At 34.5% G+C, this 16,055-nt stretch overlaps 1 protein-coding gene across 1 annotated transcript; it reads left to right on the top strand.

Moving 5' to 3' along the window:
• The first annotated feature begins 13,928 nt into the window (after positions 1 to 13,928).
• Positions 13,929 to 15,554, top strand: LOC108910245 (potassium/sodium hyperpolarization-activated cyclic nucleotide-gated channel 3-like). Its single transcript, XM_018714802.1, has one exon. It carries the CDS (start codon positions 13,929 to 13,931, stop codon positions 15,552 to 15,554), a length of 1,626 nt encoding a protein of 541 aa, XP_018570318.1.
• The last annotated feature ends 501 nt before the right edge of the window (positions 15,555 to 16,055 follow it).

Raw genomic sequence — 16,055 nt, 5'->3', positions numbered from 1 at the left:
GGAACAAGGAGGGGGACACTTTCAGCAGCTGCTTTAATTTATTGTTATAACAAGGAGGGGGACACTTTCCGCAGCTCCTTTAATTGTTTGTTATTGTTATCACGATTATTCTTTAAAATAAAGTTATATAGTCATTAACGTTATTGAAACTGACAGCTGCTATACAGCTCGTTGAGAAATAAGGTTAGGTTGGTCGCTATAAGCTACTCCCTACGTCCAATGTGTCTGAGCCAACTTCGACCACGTTTTTATTTGAACGCTCGTTATAACTTTTCATCTACAGGGTGAATATAAGCTAAGTTCCATATTTTCATAAAAATCGGATCTACCCGAAAGTGTTCGGAGGTTTTACCCTATTTTTCTCTTCGTTCCCCTGGACTATACTTGGTTTGCCCGACAAGTTATATATTTTTCTACCTCTCCAATGCCTTTCAAATTAATTTCCAATTCCAAGAACGTTCCTATCGAGGTTGACGCCACGGAACTGTTCGATTCAAAGCATCTTCTGTTATGGTCGCCTTAAAAAAATGTAAAAAACGCGAGAGACTCCCGTTACTCGCCGTCTAGCAGCGATCCCCACGAAAATTGGGCGTGGTAGAATAAATATTACATTAGCTCGATTTCCACGAACAACGCGATCGTTTAATTGCCTCCGTATTAAATTGATTTTGTGCTGGTCCTACTGAATAGTTAGAAATGTGTGAGAATTCGTCGTCGTCACATAATACCCAGAAGTATGACAGTTATCGCGACGATTTTACTTTTATATTATTTAACTTGAATACCAAATTTCTTTCAGTCATAAAATGTAAATGGCCTCCAAGATCACCAGATCTCGGTCCAATTGACTTTTCGTTTTGTGAGGTGTTTAAAAAGTTGACACACTTGTCTCTGCAGTTCCTACAGCGCCACTTTTCAAACAGCCTATACTTTAAAAGATTATTCAAGAAATGTAAAGTGCCTCTATCTCAGTTTAAGTTATTTTACAATAACAACGAGTAAACTGACGAGTCTGCAATAAGGTCTCCCCATAAATGCGTTTGGAATGAAACGTTAAAAGAATGTAGACCCGATAAACATAATCTTAAGATAACAGCTGATCTATGGGTCAAACGGTACAAACATTATAGTAATATAAAATATGTTCGAGTCACTTATGGAATATACAGTTTGTTTGATTATGAAGGCCCCGGTGACGACATCGATATTTTTTTTAATGGGATTGTATACATTTTTTTGCACGTTTTGATTTTTTTTTTGAAAAAAAAATGAGAGAACTTTCAGCCTTTGTCTTTAGTTTACGGTGCCCGCTTTCTAAATCATATCAAATAGAAGGCGCTGGAGAAACAATTTTGCATACTGCTATCTGTCACATATCGGTTTGTTTATAATAATTGTTGTCACCTTTCAAGTTTAACTTATAACAAAATGAATGATTTTAATGAAGAAATTGAATATTGATTTGTTGCCGCTACACACAAAATCACCCCCCACCAGATGTGCTTTAGAAAACTTAATTTTCGCGCTAAGCTCACTTATAACGTACTTCAGCAATTTTACAAAAATGTAAGGGTTCACCATTTTCCTCCCTATTGTATCCTCGAAATAGTAGAAAACCCAAACCACTTCCACACGACATCGAAATCACTCCGATCGGACCACGCCTGCGCCCAGTGGTAGCGACCGAACATTTATCATGCTTTAAAATTTATTATAGTATATTTAGGAACATTCAATTTTTTAGTTCAAATATAAATTTGAAGACAATAATTCGGAAAAAAAAACTGAAAATAATTTTTTAATTTCCTGTAGAGTATAAATAAAAAAATAAATTTTGAACAAATAATTCCTACATTATTTTTTTTGTGAAACCTATACTTCAGTTGTTCTAGATTTGTTTAACTGTGTGGTAAGAAGCTTATTTTGAATCTAAAAAAATTATAAAATATGTTTTCTCGAATAAATTGGAAGATATTTTTTTCTTTCATGAATTACACACTTGTGTACGTATTAGTGGACTATTTGGCTATATTTCAAAAGTAGACTTCTGGTTTATCTCTCATGCTACATCTTAGCCAACATTTCGTAAAAATATCCGAAATCAGGTCACCAGGAAAACCCACAGACCCATTTCAAGCGGCTCCAAATTTGCTACTACACAAGATGTAAAATATTTGGCCAAGATACAGGATGTTAAAGTTTGACGTACTTCCAAAGCAAACGTCAATCGCAATTTGTATCGCAAGTGAACTTTGTTTGGATTTTTTTAGTTCTTTTTAAATATACAACCTTCATATTAATTAGGTATATTTAACTGACTATGTTGTGTTACTTTTCCAACTAAAAAAAGCAAATTCGCCGTCTATAAAAGTCAACATACTCTGGAACATACTTTCCTTGATACTCGATAGTATCTTGTTCATCGATTGTCCCAAATCGGTACCCCTATAATGTAAAAACATTCGTCTTTGACACTATTGTCGACTTTAATCAGTATACCAGCATATTCATTTAATATTCATTTATGTCGATTGTGTTTAATTTATGAACAATCACATTAGAATTAAAAAAGTTACAAATACAAACAGAAACTGGTTGAAAATCTAATAGTTTGATATGTTGCAACTGAAATGAATGAAAACGAGAGTAAATATTCTACAGAGTGTTACGAAAAAAGCAACTTAAGTCACATTTTTCTTGAGAGGTAATACTGTCATTTTTCTTGCGTCTTTTTATTTTGAAGTTTTTTTTTACAAAATGTTGTTTATCGAAATATTAAGTTGATATTTTACACAGACTTACTTTGCGTAGACACATTTTATGTTTGTTTTGTTTTTTGAATTGCAACATTGGAATGACGCTAATTAGTATTAAATTATCCAAATGTCTAAAACCAAATTAACCAAACTGTTGCCAAAATTAGTTAATACTTCAGAATACACAATTTTATTTAAAAATACCAAGCCAAGTTTCGAAAAAAAAACCTGGGTAGGTATATCCAATAAATTGGCAATATCTCGTAAACCAAGTCCCAAATAAAAATTTTGCAAAGTGGAAAAAGTAAAAGAAGGAAATGCCCGATTTAAAAAACATATCCACTGAACCACAGGCGTACGTAGGCAAACTTTGGGGGGATTAATGGGTACTATGACTCTTTTTCTCTCGCTTTTTCTCCAATCAAGAATCAAGCTTATATTTTTTTAAACCAAAATTATAGATATACCGGCATAAGATAAAATCCTGTGCAGAATCTCAAAAAAAAACAAGTTATTAACGAACATATTTTTTTAAATTATAATTTTGACACCCTGTATCTTGAAAAACAAGCGCCTAAATTAAAATTGGTAAAAAAAAATACTCGTTATTTCACCCAAAGACTCGGTAGTAAAATGATTTTTATAACGCTCTGTATAAATGAAAAAACAAGTGGTAGGTAGATACTTTTTAAAAACGTGCCAAAATTTCATACCGATGGCCACCAAATTTGATATCTTCATACCTTACAGCGTTATTTAAAAAAAAATTCCTTATGAAATTCATATATAGGCTGTATGTTCTTTGTGCGTTCCCGGAAAGCAAATGAAAGCTTCCAGAACGAAGAAAGATATAAAGAATTTTCGAAACGCTTGCATCTGTCAAAATTTTTATAAAATGTCGATTATCTCGAAACCTTTAGATTTAGGTACACAGAAGCTTTAACATTTTTGACTTATTTTTAATAAATCTTGTCGATAATGCAACAATATACAGGGTATTCCATTTAGTAGATAGCGACTTCCGGTATAACCGGAACTGCTACAACGTCATTATTTTATTTAAAGAGAGCACCCCCAAGTCCCAAATTTTCAAAATTCAAACAGAAGCTTGTAGTCTTTGAAATAATCTAATGTAGTCCAGGAGAATTACACATTGGCACGGCTGTTGCTTGACGTAACTTAGATATTAGTAAAAATCGGTCGAAAATAATATATACAATGAAAATATAAGGTTGCGCCAAGAAAAAAAGTTGTGCTATTTGCAGAAAAAATTAAAAACTGCAAAAATACTCAAAAATTACCTGTTTTTCCTCACATTTTCTAATATAATTTCCTAAATATGCAGTTTACAGAAAAAACTATTACTGATGAAATTGTTTGTTATGAAATTTTCTATAAGATAGAATTGTTTTGATAGCTGCGCATATCATATTTTTGTTGCTAGATAACCAAAACAGCGTAAGAAAGTGATGAAAAATCGAGGTAATTTTGAAGCGTTCAACTGATAGGTAAGAAATTGTCCAATTCTATTATAAATGTAGATGTAAGTAAAGGATTACAAAACGAAATCCCAAAACCCGATCCAAATCGGTCCGATAGTTTTGGTATAAGACAATTTGTTACTAAATTTCAGCGCGAAATGTCGTTATTTTTTTACGTCAGAACTAGGGTTAAAGTTAGGCATTTTAATTGACGCTCATTTTTTTACACATACCTACTTGGACCGCTTAACTATAATATAGAATCGTTGTAATAACTTTCTTTTTTAAAATAATTTTTGGAGCGATTTTAAAAGATCGAAAAATGTTGACTTTATAAACAAATACTTTTTTGAAGCAGTTTTGCAGGTTGAAAAATATACTAAAGTACTAAAAACCAGTTCTCGGAGACGCTTTACTTGAAAAAAAACGTTCAAATCGGTCGGATAAGTTCCGAGATATCGAGTGTCAAAGTCAACAAGCTTTTAGCTGCAAAACTATGCATAATGTAACAACAAAAGATTGAATTTTGTAGGTTTTTTAAGAACTTTTCATATGTGCTTTTATAAATATTATCGCAGGTGTGCTTTTTATATGAAAATTCAATGAATATCAATCAATATAGCAAATTTCATAACAATTTCATCAGTAATAGTTTTTTCTGTAAACTACATATTTAAGAAGTTATATTGGAAAATATTAGAAAAACACGTCATTTTTGAGTATTTTTGCAGTTCTTAATTTTTTCTGCAAATAGTACAACTTTTTTTCTTGGCGCAACCTTATATTTTCATTGTTTATATTATTTTCGACCTACCTCTTGGTCATTGGCAACTCACTTCCAACGACTTTTTTAAAAAGTTCAGACCTGCCACCCACTTGGCTAATTTCTGTTCAAATTTTACGTGAAAATAGTTGTTGCTATTAGGAAAGTTATGGCCTTTAAGAAGAATCATTTTATACAAAATGGTGCTATTTTTTTCCGGTTTGTCTTGTTTGTTTCATTTTTCAACGGGTAGTTTACGATTAGCTGTGGTGGTCTTAGATCACGTTACACTTGGAAAAACAATTTTCTGTTATCAAAATACCTCTATTTGTTTCAAAAGCACAACAAAACGAAAATGATTAAGTGAAATAATTAATATAACAAAGATAACGCCTTAAAAAAACTACAACATATTAATCTAATAAATAAAACCAGTTTGCTTTTCTTTTGCAGCCCTAATTAGAGAAATGTATTACGTACCAACGCACTTAAACATAGATATTTTTTTAACATCTCTCAAGATCGCCAGATTAATAAATAAAGTTACAGCAATCAGTCTGCCGATAACGTGAATGTACCATGCGTACCGACTTTCATTACTTTACCTCTAAAGAAATAAAGAAATCCTGGCAGCAGCTGCTCACTAGTCGAAGAAATCACACGACACCCTTACTTGTAAATGTAAACGAAACACCCCATCTTAGGACACACCGCACTCATGTCACCGACTGGAGCGGCGGTTCTTAATTTTGCCCCAACTCTTAATTGACGTATGATCGACGCTTGACGACGACAACCACCAGTGGAAGTTACACGCCAACTGAGAACTGAGAACACAACGCCAGCAGCGATCGCTTTCCGCTTCAAGTCTGCAAGACGGTCGACCAGTTACGAGAGGTTCGGGAGGCGTATTAACGTTTCCTCCACGGGGGTGTTTATCGTTTTTTTTTAATACAGACTCGCTGATTTGTATGGAAACGCCGAAACGGTCGAAAAATTGCGAAAATTTGCATTTTTTGCACTTCATTGTTAATAAATAAAAAACTTCAACGAATCTCACGATTCTCACACCAGAAAGTGGTAGAATCTCTTCCTATAGGTCAATATTAGCTAAAACACTTGTCAGAATTCAGTGGCGGCTCGTCGGAGTGGGCAGGGTGGCCAGCGCCCACCCTGAAATTTGCAGAATAAACAAAAATTTGTGTATATATTATACAGTGATTTGACAATTCTTATAAAATTAAATCTATAATACGTTACCTCCTTTGAAACTCCCCCTACCTAGCCCGTGGCCGCTGAATTAAACAACGCCGTACCCCAACCATACCTTGCATGCTTATACGCACCTAGGACTAGACTAGACAGTAATCGGAAACGTAAGTCGTTCACTAATTTAGAATATCTAGCCCAAGTCGGGCGAGCCCGGACACAGCCCGCACCCGCATACTCATCGACAGAGAGCGGACAATTTGTGTCTTTAACCTTGAACATAGATATGTCATTCATAAACATAGATACATTATCCATGACGCAGTGGCGTGTCGGATATGGATCGGAAATTTACGTGATAATTCACGAAAATTCCACGGTACATACGTTTTTAGGCGTTATAAAATATTTAGAAAATCAGAAATTGTATACTACATATTTATTAAATNATAGGGAACCCTGATACCGTTCGAAAGAGAATAAAATTGTGTTTCAGAATATAGAAAAACATACAGGGTGTTCCATTTAAAAAAAACCGAAGGTTTGAAGTTAACTAAACTCGGCATTAAATTTCTAGCACCCTGTATGCAATTAAGCCACTTTGAAAGTATGAATGGAAAGCTTAGGGGTCTAGCTATCCCCATATAAATATTGTTGCTTTATCTTTCTTACTTTAAAATATACATGGTCTGAAGTTAGTCACTGTTCCTCCATTTTTTTGAAAAAAAAAAAAATATCTCGAATATGGTTAATTTTAGGAACAGGGAAACTTCATTAAAGTTCACCTAAAATAACACGTAGAATCCAAAATTGCAATATTGGTACGTGGATGCCATTATTTTAGTTGAGAAGGGCATGCCCAAAAACCCGGTATCCCAAATTTTCAAAATTCAAATCGAAGTAGTCTGTGAAATAATTGTAAGGGGCCGTCACCGTGAGACACCCTGTATAAATTATAAATTGTCCACCGAATTATGTCTCGTCATATCATCGATATTTTTAAATTTTTGTTTTCGCACGAAAGCACGAAAAATTGTAGTCACTGACATTTTAGTTAATATGTGAATTCTATTTATAATTTCATCATCTGATTTTTCATTTTCTTCCTTTTTTAAACAATAGTAAATATTTAAAATGAAATGCCGACATTGAACATGCAAATCTTTATTTTTAAATTCTAAATCTGTTTCATCAACAACCGGTTCTACTAATTCAATATTGTCTGATAGTATTTCGTTTTGTTCCATTTCAGAAGGTCTCCAAACTGCCATGTTGTAACAATATTAGTAACAATATATCCCTCTTATTTCTCCTTTTCGCAATTGTAATACGAATGATTAATAAAAGGTGCCTATAATAAATTAAAATTACCTGAATCACACCAAATTCCGCATTGCTGCAGTGCACTGCTAGGCAATTTGTCGACAACTGAAATTTATGGCGAGTCGCCTAGCCCGGCTGTGTTTGTGCCGCGTTTACCCGCGCGTGCATTCTTCAACTGGGCGACCAGACCTGTATATGTGTATGGCTAAATAAATATGGGAACAAGTTTTATCAAATATTTCAATGACGAGTTGCTGTGTAACGACCGAGCCTGGTACATACTGCCTTACAGGGTGTCCCATTAAAGAAAAAGCAACTTTGTTTTAGGAGATATTCGAATGTTGTTCAAAATTAAATTTTCTACAAAATTGCTCCTATAAAAATTTCGATTTTCGCAATAATTTTCCCGTATATTTTTTTAAATTAAGTACAGATTATGTGAAAATTAATGTTTTGGAGCCAAATAACGGTCAATTCATTTTTAAATAACAAAAGTCAATTAGAGAAAAGAAAATTGCGAAAAATTCTTGGAAAATATTATAAGTACAGTTTTTCAAGGTTGTTTTCTGCCCCGTTATTAATGAATCACCCTGTATGTACCAGCCATATTTACTTAATTTGTAGGGAAAATCCTTATCTATTATCGCTGCAATATCCAGCACAATTAGTGCTAGGCACTTTTCGTTGTATTTTTTTTTCTATAATAATTGTTTATACATACTCATAATAATTACCAAAGTATGCTAAACAAAATATATGCACTGACCGATAACACCTATTTAAGTGATAATAATAATTGGAGTCGTCTCCAGTGAAAAAATATTTGCATGCTTTAGGGAGTTTGTCAAACATGTTTTTAAAACTGAGAAAAAACAACCGACTTATAACTTGTCACTTTGTTCGAATTGTCTCAGAACGACAAATTAATACTAGTTTAACCTGTAATTATAAATAAAATAAAAATGTTAACTTAATTACCTACAAGGCCTGGTTAGTTGACGTAGGTCTAGTGCTGTTATACAAATAAATAATAATTAAACTTTGTATTTATATGAACAAACACCTATTGGTGTCATTAGTTGTACTGAATGCTGGGTTTTGTATTTTATTTTCGTTTATTTATTTTTAACGCCATATTAAAATGAAAATTTGGCAGTGTGGAAAAATTAGTGTTCGGTAATACACTTAAAAACTGTTATTTCCAGATGATTAATCGAATTTAAAGAAATAAACTTATTAGTCCAGTTACTCAGGGTTTTTACCTCCGAATTCTTTATAACTGAACCGATTGACGTGAAATTTTGACTGAATGTGGGGAATGCCTCAAGGAACAAAACTTATATAGTGCCGAAGAGTGCTTTTACCCTGGGGGTGGTTTCCACCCCTTCTTGGGGGTGGAAATTTTTACGCCCAAAATAACCACAAGAATCGATAGAGGAGTCAATTTTAAGTAATAAATGTTATATAAAGTTTTTTGGATAATCCGATACTTTCCGAGTAATTCGTCATTTAAAATGTTGATTTTTTACTAAAAAAAGTGCTTGTTTTCGGACAGTTTTTTGCAAATAACTCTGAAACCAGTGGATTTAACGAAAAAGTTGTAATGAACAAAAAGAAAGTTAATAAAAAAACAAATCTAATGGCAGTATTTTGTTTTTCTCTAATTGCAATATAAACCGAGTTATGGATTTTTAAACAATATTATATGTTAGCTAAAAACTAAATTGGAACCAGTTAACGGTAAGTAACGCCAAAACCATAAATATTAGGAAAAAACTATTTGAACCTTTTTTAAAGTACTTTGAAAACCTTTAAAATGAGCTATTTTAAAAGTCTTTAAAATCAAAATTAACGGAAATATGATCGAAATAACATGATAGTTTTATTTTTTTTTTTTAAGAAAAAAGTAATAAACAAATCAGTGCCTTTGGCGACAGAATTAAAATTAAATGCAACCCATTTACAGATTTCTTCATTTATGTTCTAAGAATATGTTCTGGGTCTTTGGCTCACTTACAAAGCATGATTTCGCTGTAACTTAAAAATTAAAGGGTGTACGAAAAAAATACAAGAGTAAAAAAATTTAGCTTTACTTTTGCTGAAGATTTTTTTATTCCTCTAAATTTAATAATAATCGAGATATCGCCATTTTAAGTTATCATATGAATGAGAGAACCACCCGTTTCGAGCCCTTTAAACTCTTTAAACTTTTAAAATCTGACTTACCTCAAAATTGCAAGGAGCCACCATTTGAGAACTGCTGATTTTCATAGAAGATGTTCGATGTACCCACCATTTGCTTGCACACAAGCTGCAGCGCGACGTATCCAATTCGCTCTCGAATCGTACTACAAGCTTCGGCAATACATATCCCCACAAAAAGAAGTCTAAAGGGGTGAGGTCCGGGGACCGGGGGGGAACATCTAACTAGGCAGCCGCGGCCTATCCAGCGATTAGGAAAAGAAAGTCGCGCATACTTTGAATAACTTTAGAAAATATAAGCTGCAATAATCACACTGCATAATTCTAAATCAAAATTACTTTTTCGACTGTTTCCTAAATCATTTAAAACTGTTGCGCCGGGCCACAATTTCAATAAACTGGAACCATCATCAGAAATTAATTGTTTTAAATGTCCTGAAAAAAATTACAGCTTGGCAACACCGCACCACTTCGCACTGTGACGGCATTGCGAACTTATCGTAAAGAGCCCGCGATTTAACAGGTAAGAAAACGGAATTACGCGACCATGTTTCTATTCCTATCCTTTGGCGATGTTCAACGAGCGTTGCGCTGGTACAACGATGTTAACCTTCTGCAGAAAGATGCGCAGAGACTTGACCGAGTAGTGGTTTGTGGCTGGTCTAGGAGACGACAGTAAGATCTTCCGACCATCGAGAGGGGATTAGCGCGCATTGCGATTTTCTTAGTTGCTGAAATAAAACGGCAAAGGACTATAGAAAAAAGTCCCCTCTATAGTACGAAATAGTTCCTACACAGAGTAATAATCGACAGGGTGCTTTGGGAAAAGGTACCACCAAATATGATTAAAAAAAATAGTTTTTTGACGACCTGTATCAAAAACAAAAGACGATAGACCTATGGTCTATTTTTTACGTTTTGTTAATACCTAAATTTGTGGCACTTTCTTCCAAAACACCCTCTGTAATTCAAAACTTGAATATAACACCAAGTTGGTCAGATTCTTCTCTGACATACTTGAGGAGTAAAATTGGTTTAAAAAAATTGTTACGTTCCAAAAAAATAACTATTCTAAATTATAAGCCACTTAGAATTGATGTTAAGTGAAAAAAAAAACGAAGGGGTGTAGTTAAATAAAATTGTTTTTAAAATTGATTGACATGAACTCTCGATATTAAACTTAATACATAATAATTTAATATTACGTACTTATTTTTATTTAAATACAGAGTAAAATAAACATAAACAGTTTACTTTTTATTATAGTTAAAATAACATTACGACAAAGTTAATTAACTTACAAACCATTGCTCTTCAGTGCAAATTCAAATTCATAAATTAGTAACCCATATTGCCATATCTGCGAGAAAACATTAGGTACATATTATGTTCAAAATGACTAGCTATCCACAAATTTACTCTCTTGTGCATATTTTCGTACACATTTTGCCGTTGCTGTTCTTGTATATTCTTGACATCGCTACACAAACGACCAGTTGTAGGGGATATAAACCTGATATGTGAAACCATGATTTATTTATTAGTAAAAAATGACAAGTCCAAGGACATTTAAATAAAGGGGACTTATTTATTTACATTTCTAGATGAAGCCTGGTCTATTCACAGTCTAATTGTATCATTGTTGTTAGCTGTATAATTATACTGGAAATGTACTTAATATTTTTATCGCAATTTTCATCACAATTGTGAAAATTATTATTATAGGANTTGCGCCGGGCCACAATTTCAATAAACTGGAACCATCATCAGAAATTAATTGTTTTAAATGTCCTGAAAAAAATTACAGCTTGGCAACACCGCACCACTTCGCACTGTGACGGCATTGCGAACTTATCGTAAAGAGCCCGCGATTTAACAGGTAAGAAAACGGAATTACGCGACCATGTTTCTATTCCTATCCTTTGGCGATGTTCAACGAGCGTTGCGCTGGTACAACGATGTTAACCTTCTGCAGAAAGATGCGCAGAGACTTGACCGAGTAGTGGTTCGTGGCTGGTCTAGGAGACGACAGTAAGATCTTCCGACCATCGAGAGGGGATTAGCGCGCATTGCGATTTTCTTAGTTGCTGAAATAAAACGGCAAAGGACTATAGAAAAAAGTCCCCTCTATAGTACGAAATAGTTCCTACACAGAGTAATAATCGACAGGGTGCTTTGGGAAAAGGTACCACCAAATTTGATTTAAAAAAATTAGTTTTTTGACGACCTCTGTGTCAAAAACAAAAGACGATAGACCTATGGTCTATTTTTTACGTTTTGTTAATACCTAAATTTGTGGCACTTTCTTCCAAAACACCCTCTATAATTCAAAACTTGAATATAACACCAAGTTGGTCAGATTCTTCTCTGACATACTTGAGGAGTAAAATTGGTTTAAAAAAAATTGTTACGTTCCAAAAAAATAACTATTCTAAATTATAAGCCACTTAGAATTGATGTTAAGTGAAAAAAAAAACGAAGGGGTGTAGTTAAATAAAATTGTTTTTAAAATTGATTGACATGAACTCTCGATATTAAACTTAATACATAATAATTTAATATTACGTACTTATTTTTATTTAAATACAGAGTAAAATAAACATAAACAGTTTACTTTTTATTATAGTTAAAATAACATTACGACAAAGTTAATTAACTTACAAACCATTGCTCTTCAGTGCAAATTCAAATTCATAAATTAGTAACCCATATTGCCATATCTGCGAGAAAACATTAGGTACATATTATGTTCAAAATGACTAGCTATCCACAAATTTACTCTCTTGTGCATATTTTCGTACACATTTTGCCGTTGCTGTTCTTGTATATTCTTGACATCGCTACACAAACGACCAGTTGTAGGGGATATAAACCTGATATGTGAAACCATGATTTATTTATTAGTAAAAAATGACAAGTCCAACAAATTATTTCACATTTCATCCTTTTATTTCCAAATTCCAATGTAGAGGTTCAGTTTTCTATATAAAGGTAACATTTTAGACTCAAAATACCTGTTAATTAACCATAATCATAACTGATTAAATTTATTATTTTATGTTAAAAGGAGCGTGGTACAAGAAAAGTGACAATTTTAAATTTGCCTCTTATTTTCTTATGGGATATGCAACGAGTCAGAAAGAGATGACGGTTGAACGAAGATAGACTGAGGAATTTGGTGACTTATTTGTTTTTTATTGGTTGATTGACTTATGCGGCGACCGTCTCTTTACGGACCGTGTTCCTGCACAACAGTTGCCTTGTTTGGGTGTCACTGCAGTTGTTTTTTTAAAGTTTTGTCACATGTTGCAACTGAAAAGCCCAAAATGAAAATTTTAGGTTATTAACTATACTTCAATCTAATCTAAAATTGAAATAAAAATTTCAAAGTTAAAATATTTTAGGGACAGAAACTAAATTTGAGAATATTTGCACGAATTTAATAAAAAAAAATATTTGTTTGAGCACAGACAATTTTGATACGGACATTGTAGGACTTTGATTTATTCGTTGCGGTATATTATCGATGGCATTTTGACAATAATTTAATTCTTTGTAGGTTAGGTTAGTAATTAAAAAAAACCGTAGAGGATGTGGAAGATTAGAAAGATATACTAACAATAAATATTCCTTATATAAAAACAAATACGCAGAAAACGTTTATCGTTGTTGACAAAATTAATTTAGAATTATATAAAAAATACTTTGCCTTACAACCAAGAAATATCGCCCATCGCAAATTGTTCATATTATTTAAAAACATTACATTGCGTGAACACAGCAAATAAAATTCATAATGTAGAAAGTAAACACAACCAAGCTGAAACTTCCAAAAACGAACCCAATCTTATTGATAACTCAAATATTATGATTCCTAAATTGACCGGACAACATTTAATAAATTGTTGTAAGTACCTACTTTGTAGAACTGCACTTTCAACATAAATATCAATAACGAATAAGTTATATTTTTCCCATAAATTGATGAACGATCAATATTCTGATGTAGTTCTATTATTGTCGAATTAAGCACAGAAAATATTGTACGTATTGTTTGACAGCTGTCAATGTCGAACCAGCGCGTTTTCCTTCAACAAGTAACGGCGGCGTCTGAAAAATCCGAGCCACGTCGTTGCCAAGAAACGCCTAACAATAAAGATTTCATTATAGTCTGTCAGTAAGTAATCGAGTAAAATGATTAAGCACAAGTGCACAGTGAACCTGCAAGACCCGATACTAAGCGGACTGAAGTGGCACCAGAGGCTCAGACTGATATCCGCCAGCAACCCGCTCCGATTGAGCTACTTCAGAAGCGACGTCTCCGTCAGGGAGGAGAGCTACCGACACCTGAGGACCAACAAGTACGCCATCCATCCGTTCAGCAAGTTCAGGGGTTGGTACGAGGTGTACCTGGTTTTCCTGTACTTCTTCGTGATCTTCACCAAGCCGTTCGACGCCGCCTTCTTCAGCGACCAACTAACCGAAACCGTACCTATGTTCAAGTACTACACCTTTATCACGGACGTGTTGTGCTGGGTCGACATCTTCATCAATTTCGTCACCGGTTTCGAGCTTCCCAAGAACAGGTTAGTCGAACTACGGCCGTGGTACATTGCCAAGCATTATTTGTTCGGTCCCCACTTCTTCTTCGACGTGATTTCTTCCATCCCAAAAGCGTCGATGTATTATTTACCTGCATCGGAGAAGCGACTGAAGATCATCGGGGTGGTGGCAACAATGAGCTTTTTCAAGTTGGTGAGACTCCCTAGTTTTGTCATGTACGTTCATCGATCGGCTGAATTTTTACGCGTGAAGTCCAGAGGAAAACTGTTCTTGTTCAGTTCTTCTGTGGCTTCCCTCATGATAATTAATTTAATGGGTTGCCTGCAGTTTTTCCTACCGAGTCTTGTCAGGATGACCTTCAATGTGCCAGGCCGAGAAACGATTTGGTACGTAAAAGCTAAGCTAGACACCAAATCTCCCATACGTCAATACGTGCATTGCATATTCAAGAGCTCGGCGTATATACTTGGTATCCGCCTGAACATATACAGTGTAACCTTGACCGAAGAGTATCTACTATCCTTATTCACTTACCTCTTGGGTAAGATTCTTATCGCCTTCATCTGGATCATCCTGGCGGTGGCGATCCTCAACTCCAGGCTCATGGAGATAAAGTACGAGGAGATGCTGAACCAGCTCGAGGAGTACATGAGGCAGAAGCAGCTTCCGCTCAATCTCCGCAACAAGCTGCTGCAATACTTTAGCTTCAAGTACAGGAACAGGTTCTTCAAGGAGACTCTAATCAACAGTTTGCTGTCCGAGAACCTGAGGAACGAGGCGAACCTCCACGTCTGCAAGTCCCTGATCAAAAACGTCTCCCTGTTCGCCGACCTGAATCCCATGCAGTTGAGGAAGGTAGTGGACTGTCTCGTCCTGGAGATATTCATGCCCAACGACACCATCATTCACGCGGGTACCTTTGGGGACGCCGTGTATTTCCTCTTCAGCGGAACGGTTGCAGTGTATTCGCACGCGGGGAAAGAAATCTGCCACCTCCAAGACGGAGCCTACTTCGGGGAGATTTCGCTGTTGCTGAAAGGCCATTTGAGGTCGACCACAATTGTGGCCCTTGAGACGAGTCAGGTCTACAGGTTAAACAAGAAGGATTTCGAAAGGTACCTGATGAACAATAAAGAGGTCAAGACGACCATGCTGAGATACGCCGAGAGTAGACTGAAGGAGACCACGAGGATGGACGAGGAGTATAAGGAAAAACTGTTCGAGGAGTCTTACCGAGCGATTTCGCCCGGTACTTAGAAGTACATAGATAATAATGCTGTTCTTTGTTTGATTGTTTGTGTTTTGTTACATGTTGAATAAATTTTCATTTTTGAGTAAAATTTTTTTGTTTTATTGGGAGAGGAAGATGTCTTGTGAAATTTTGGTAAAAAACAGAGACTTAAAACTTTAAAAAATTTAGCTTTTATTATAATCCGGGGTATAGAGAATTCTACCCATTTTGTTTACCAATACCTATATGTAAATGTTAGCATATATTTAACAAAAATAACAAATCATCAGAACATATCCGCTTTTAGAGGAAAATACATATTTCAATTTTGTTAAGAACGACCAAGAGCATGTTGCTCTGGAATTAGAGGATTCAGAAGCATCATTTATGTGCTCAGATGACTCGGTTCGACGAAGACTATAAATATCTTTTAAGTGAATTTATAAATTGTTTCTTCTGAAACCACTTTAATAGTCGAAATTTGGTTAAAGCTCGAGCTAAAATATACTTCAAATATTGTTTTTCGA

Source organism: Anoplophora glabripennis, unplaced genomic scaffold (assembly GCF_000390285.2).
Source record: "Anoplophora glabripennis isolate ALB-LARVAE unplaced genomic scaffold, Agla_2.0 scaffold692, whole genome shotgun sequence".
NCBI lineage: Eukaryota > Metazoa > Arthropoda > Insecta > Coleoptera > Cerambycidae > Anoplophora > Anoplophora glabripennis.
Note: the sequence above shows the minus strand (reverse complement) of the source record. Positions and strands in the feature narration are given on the sequence as shown.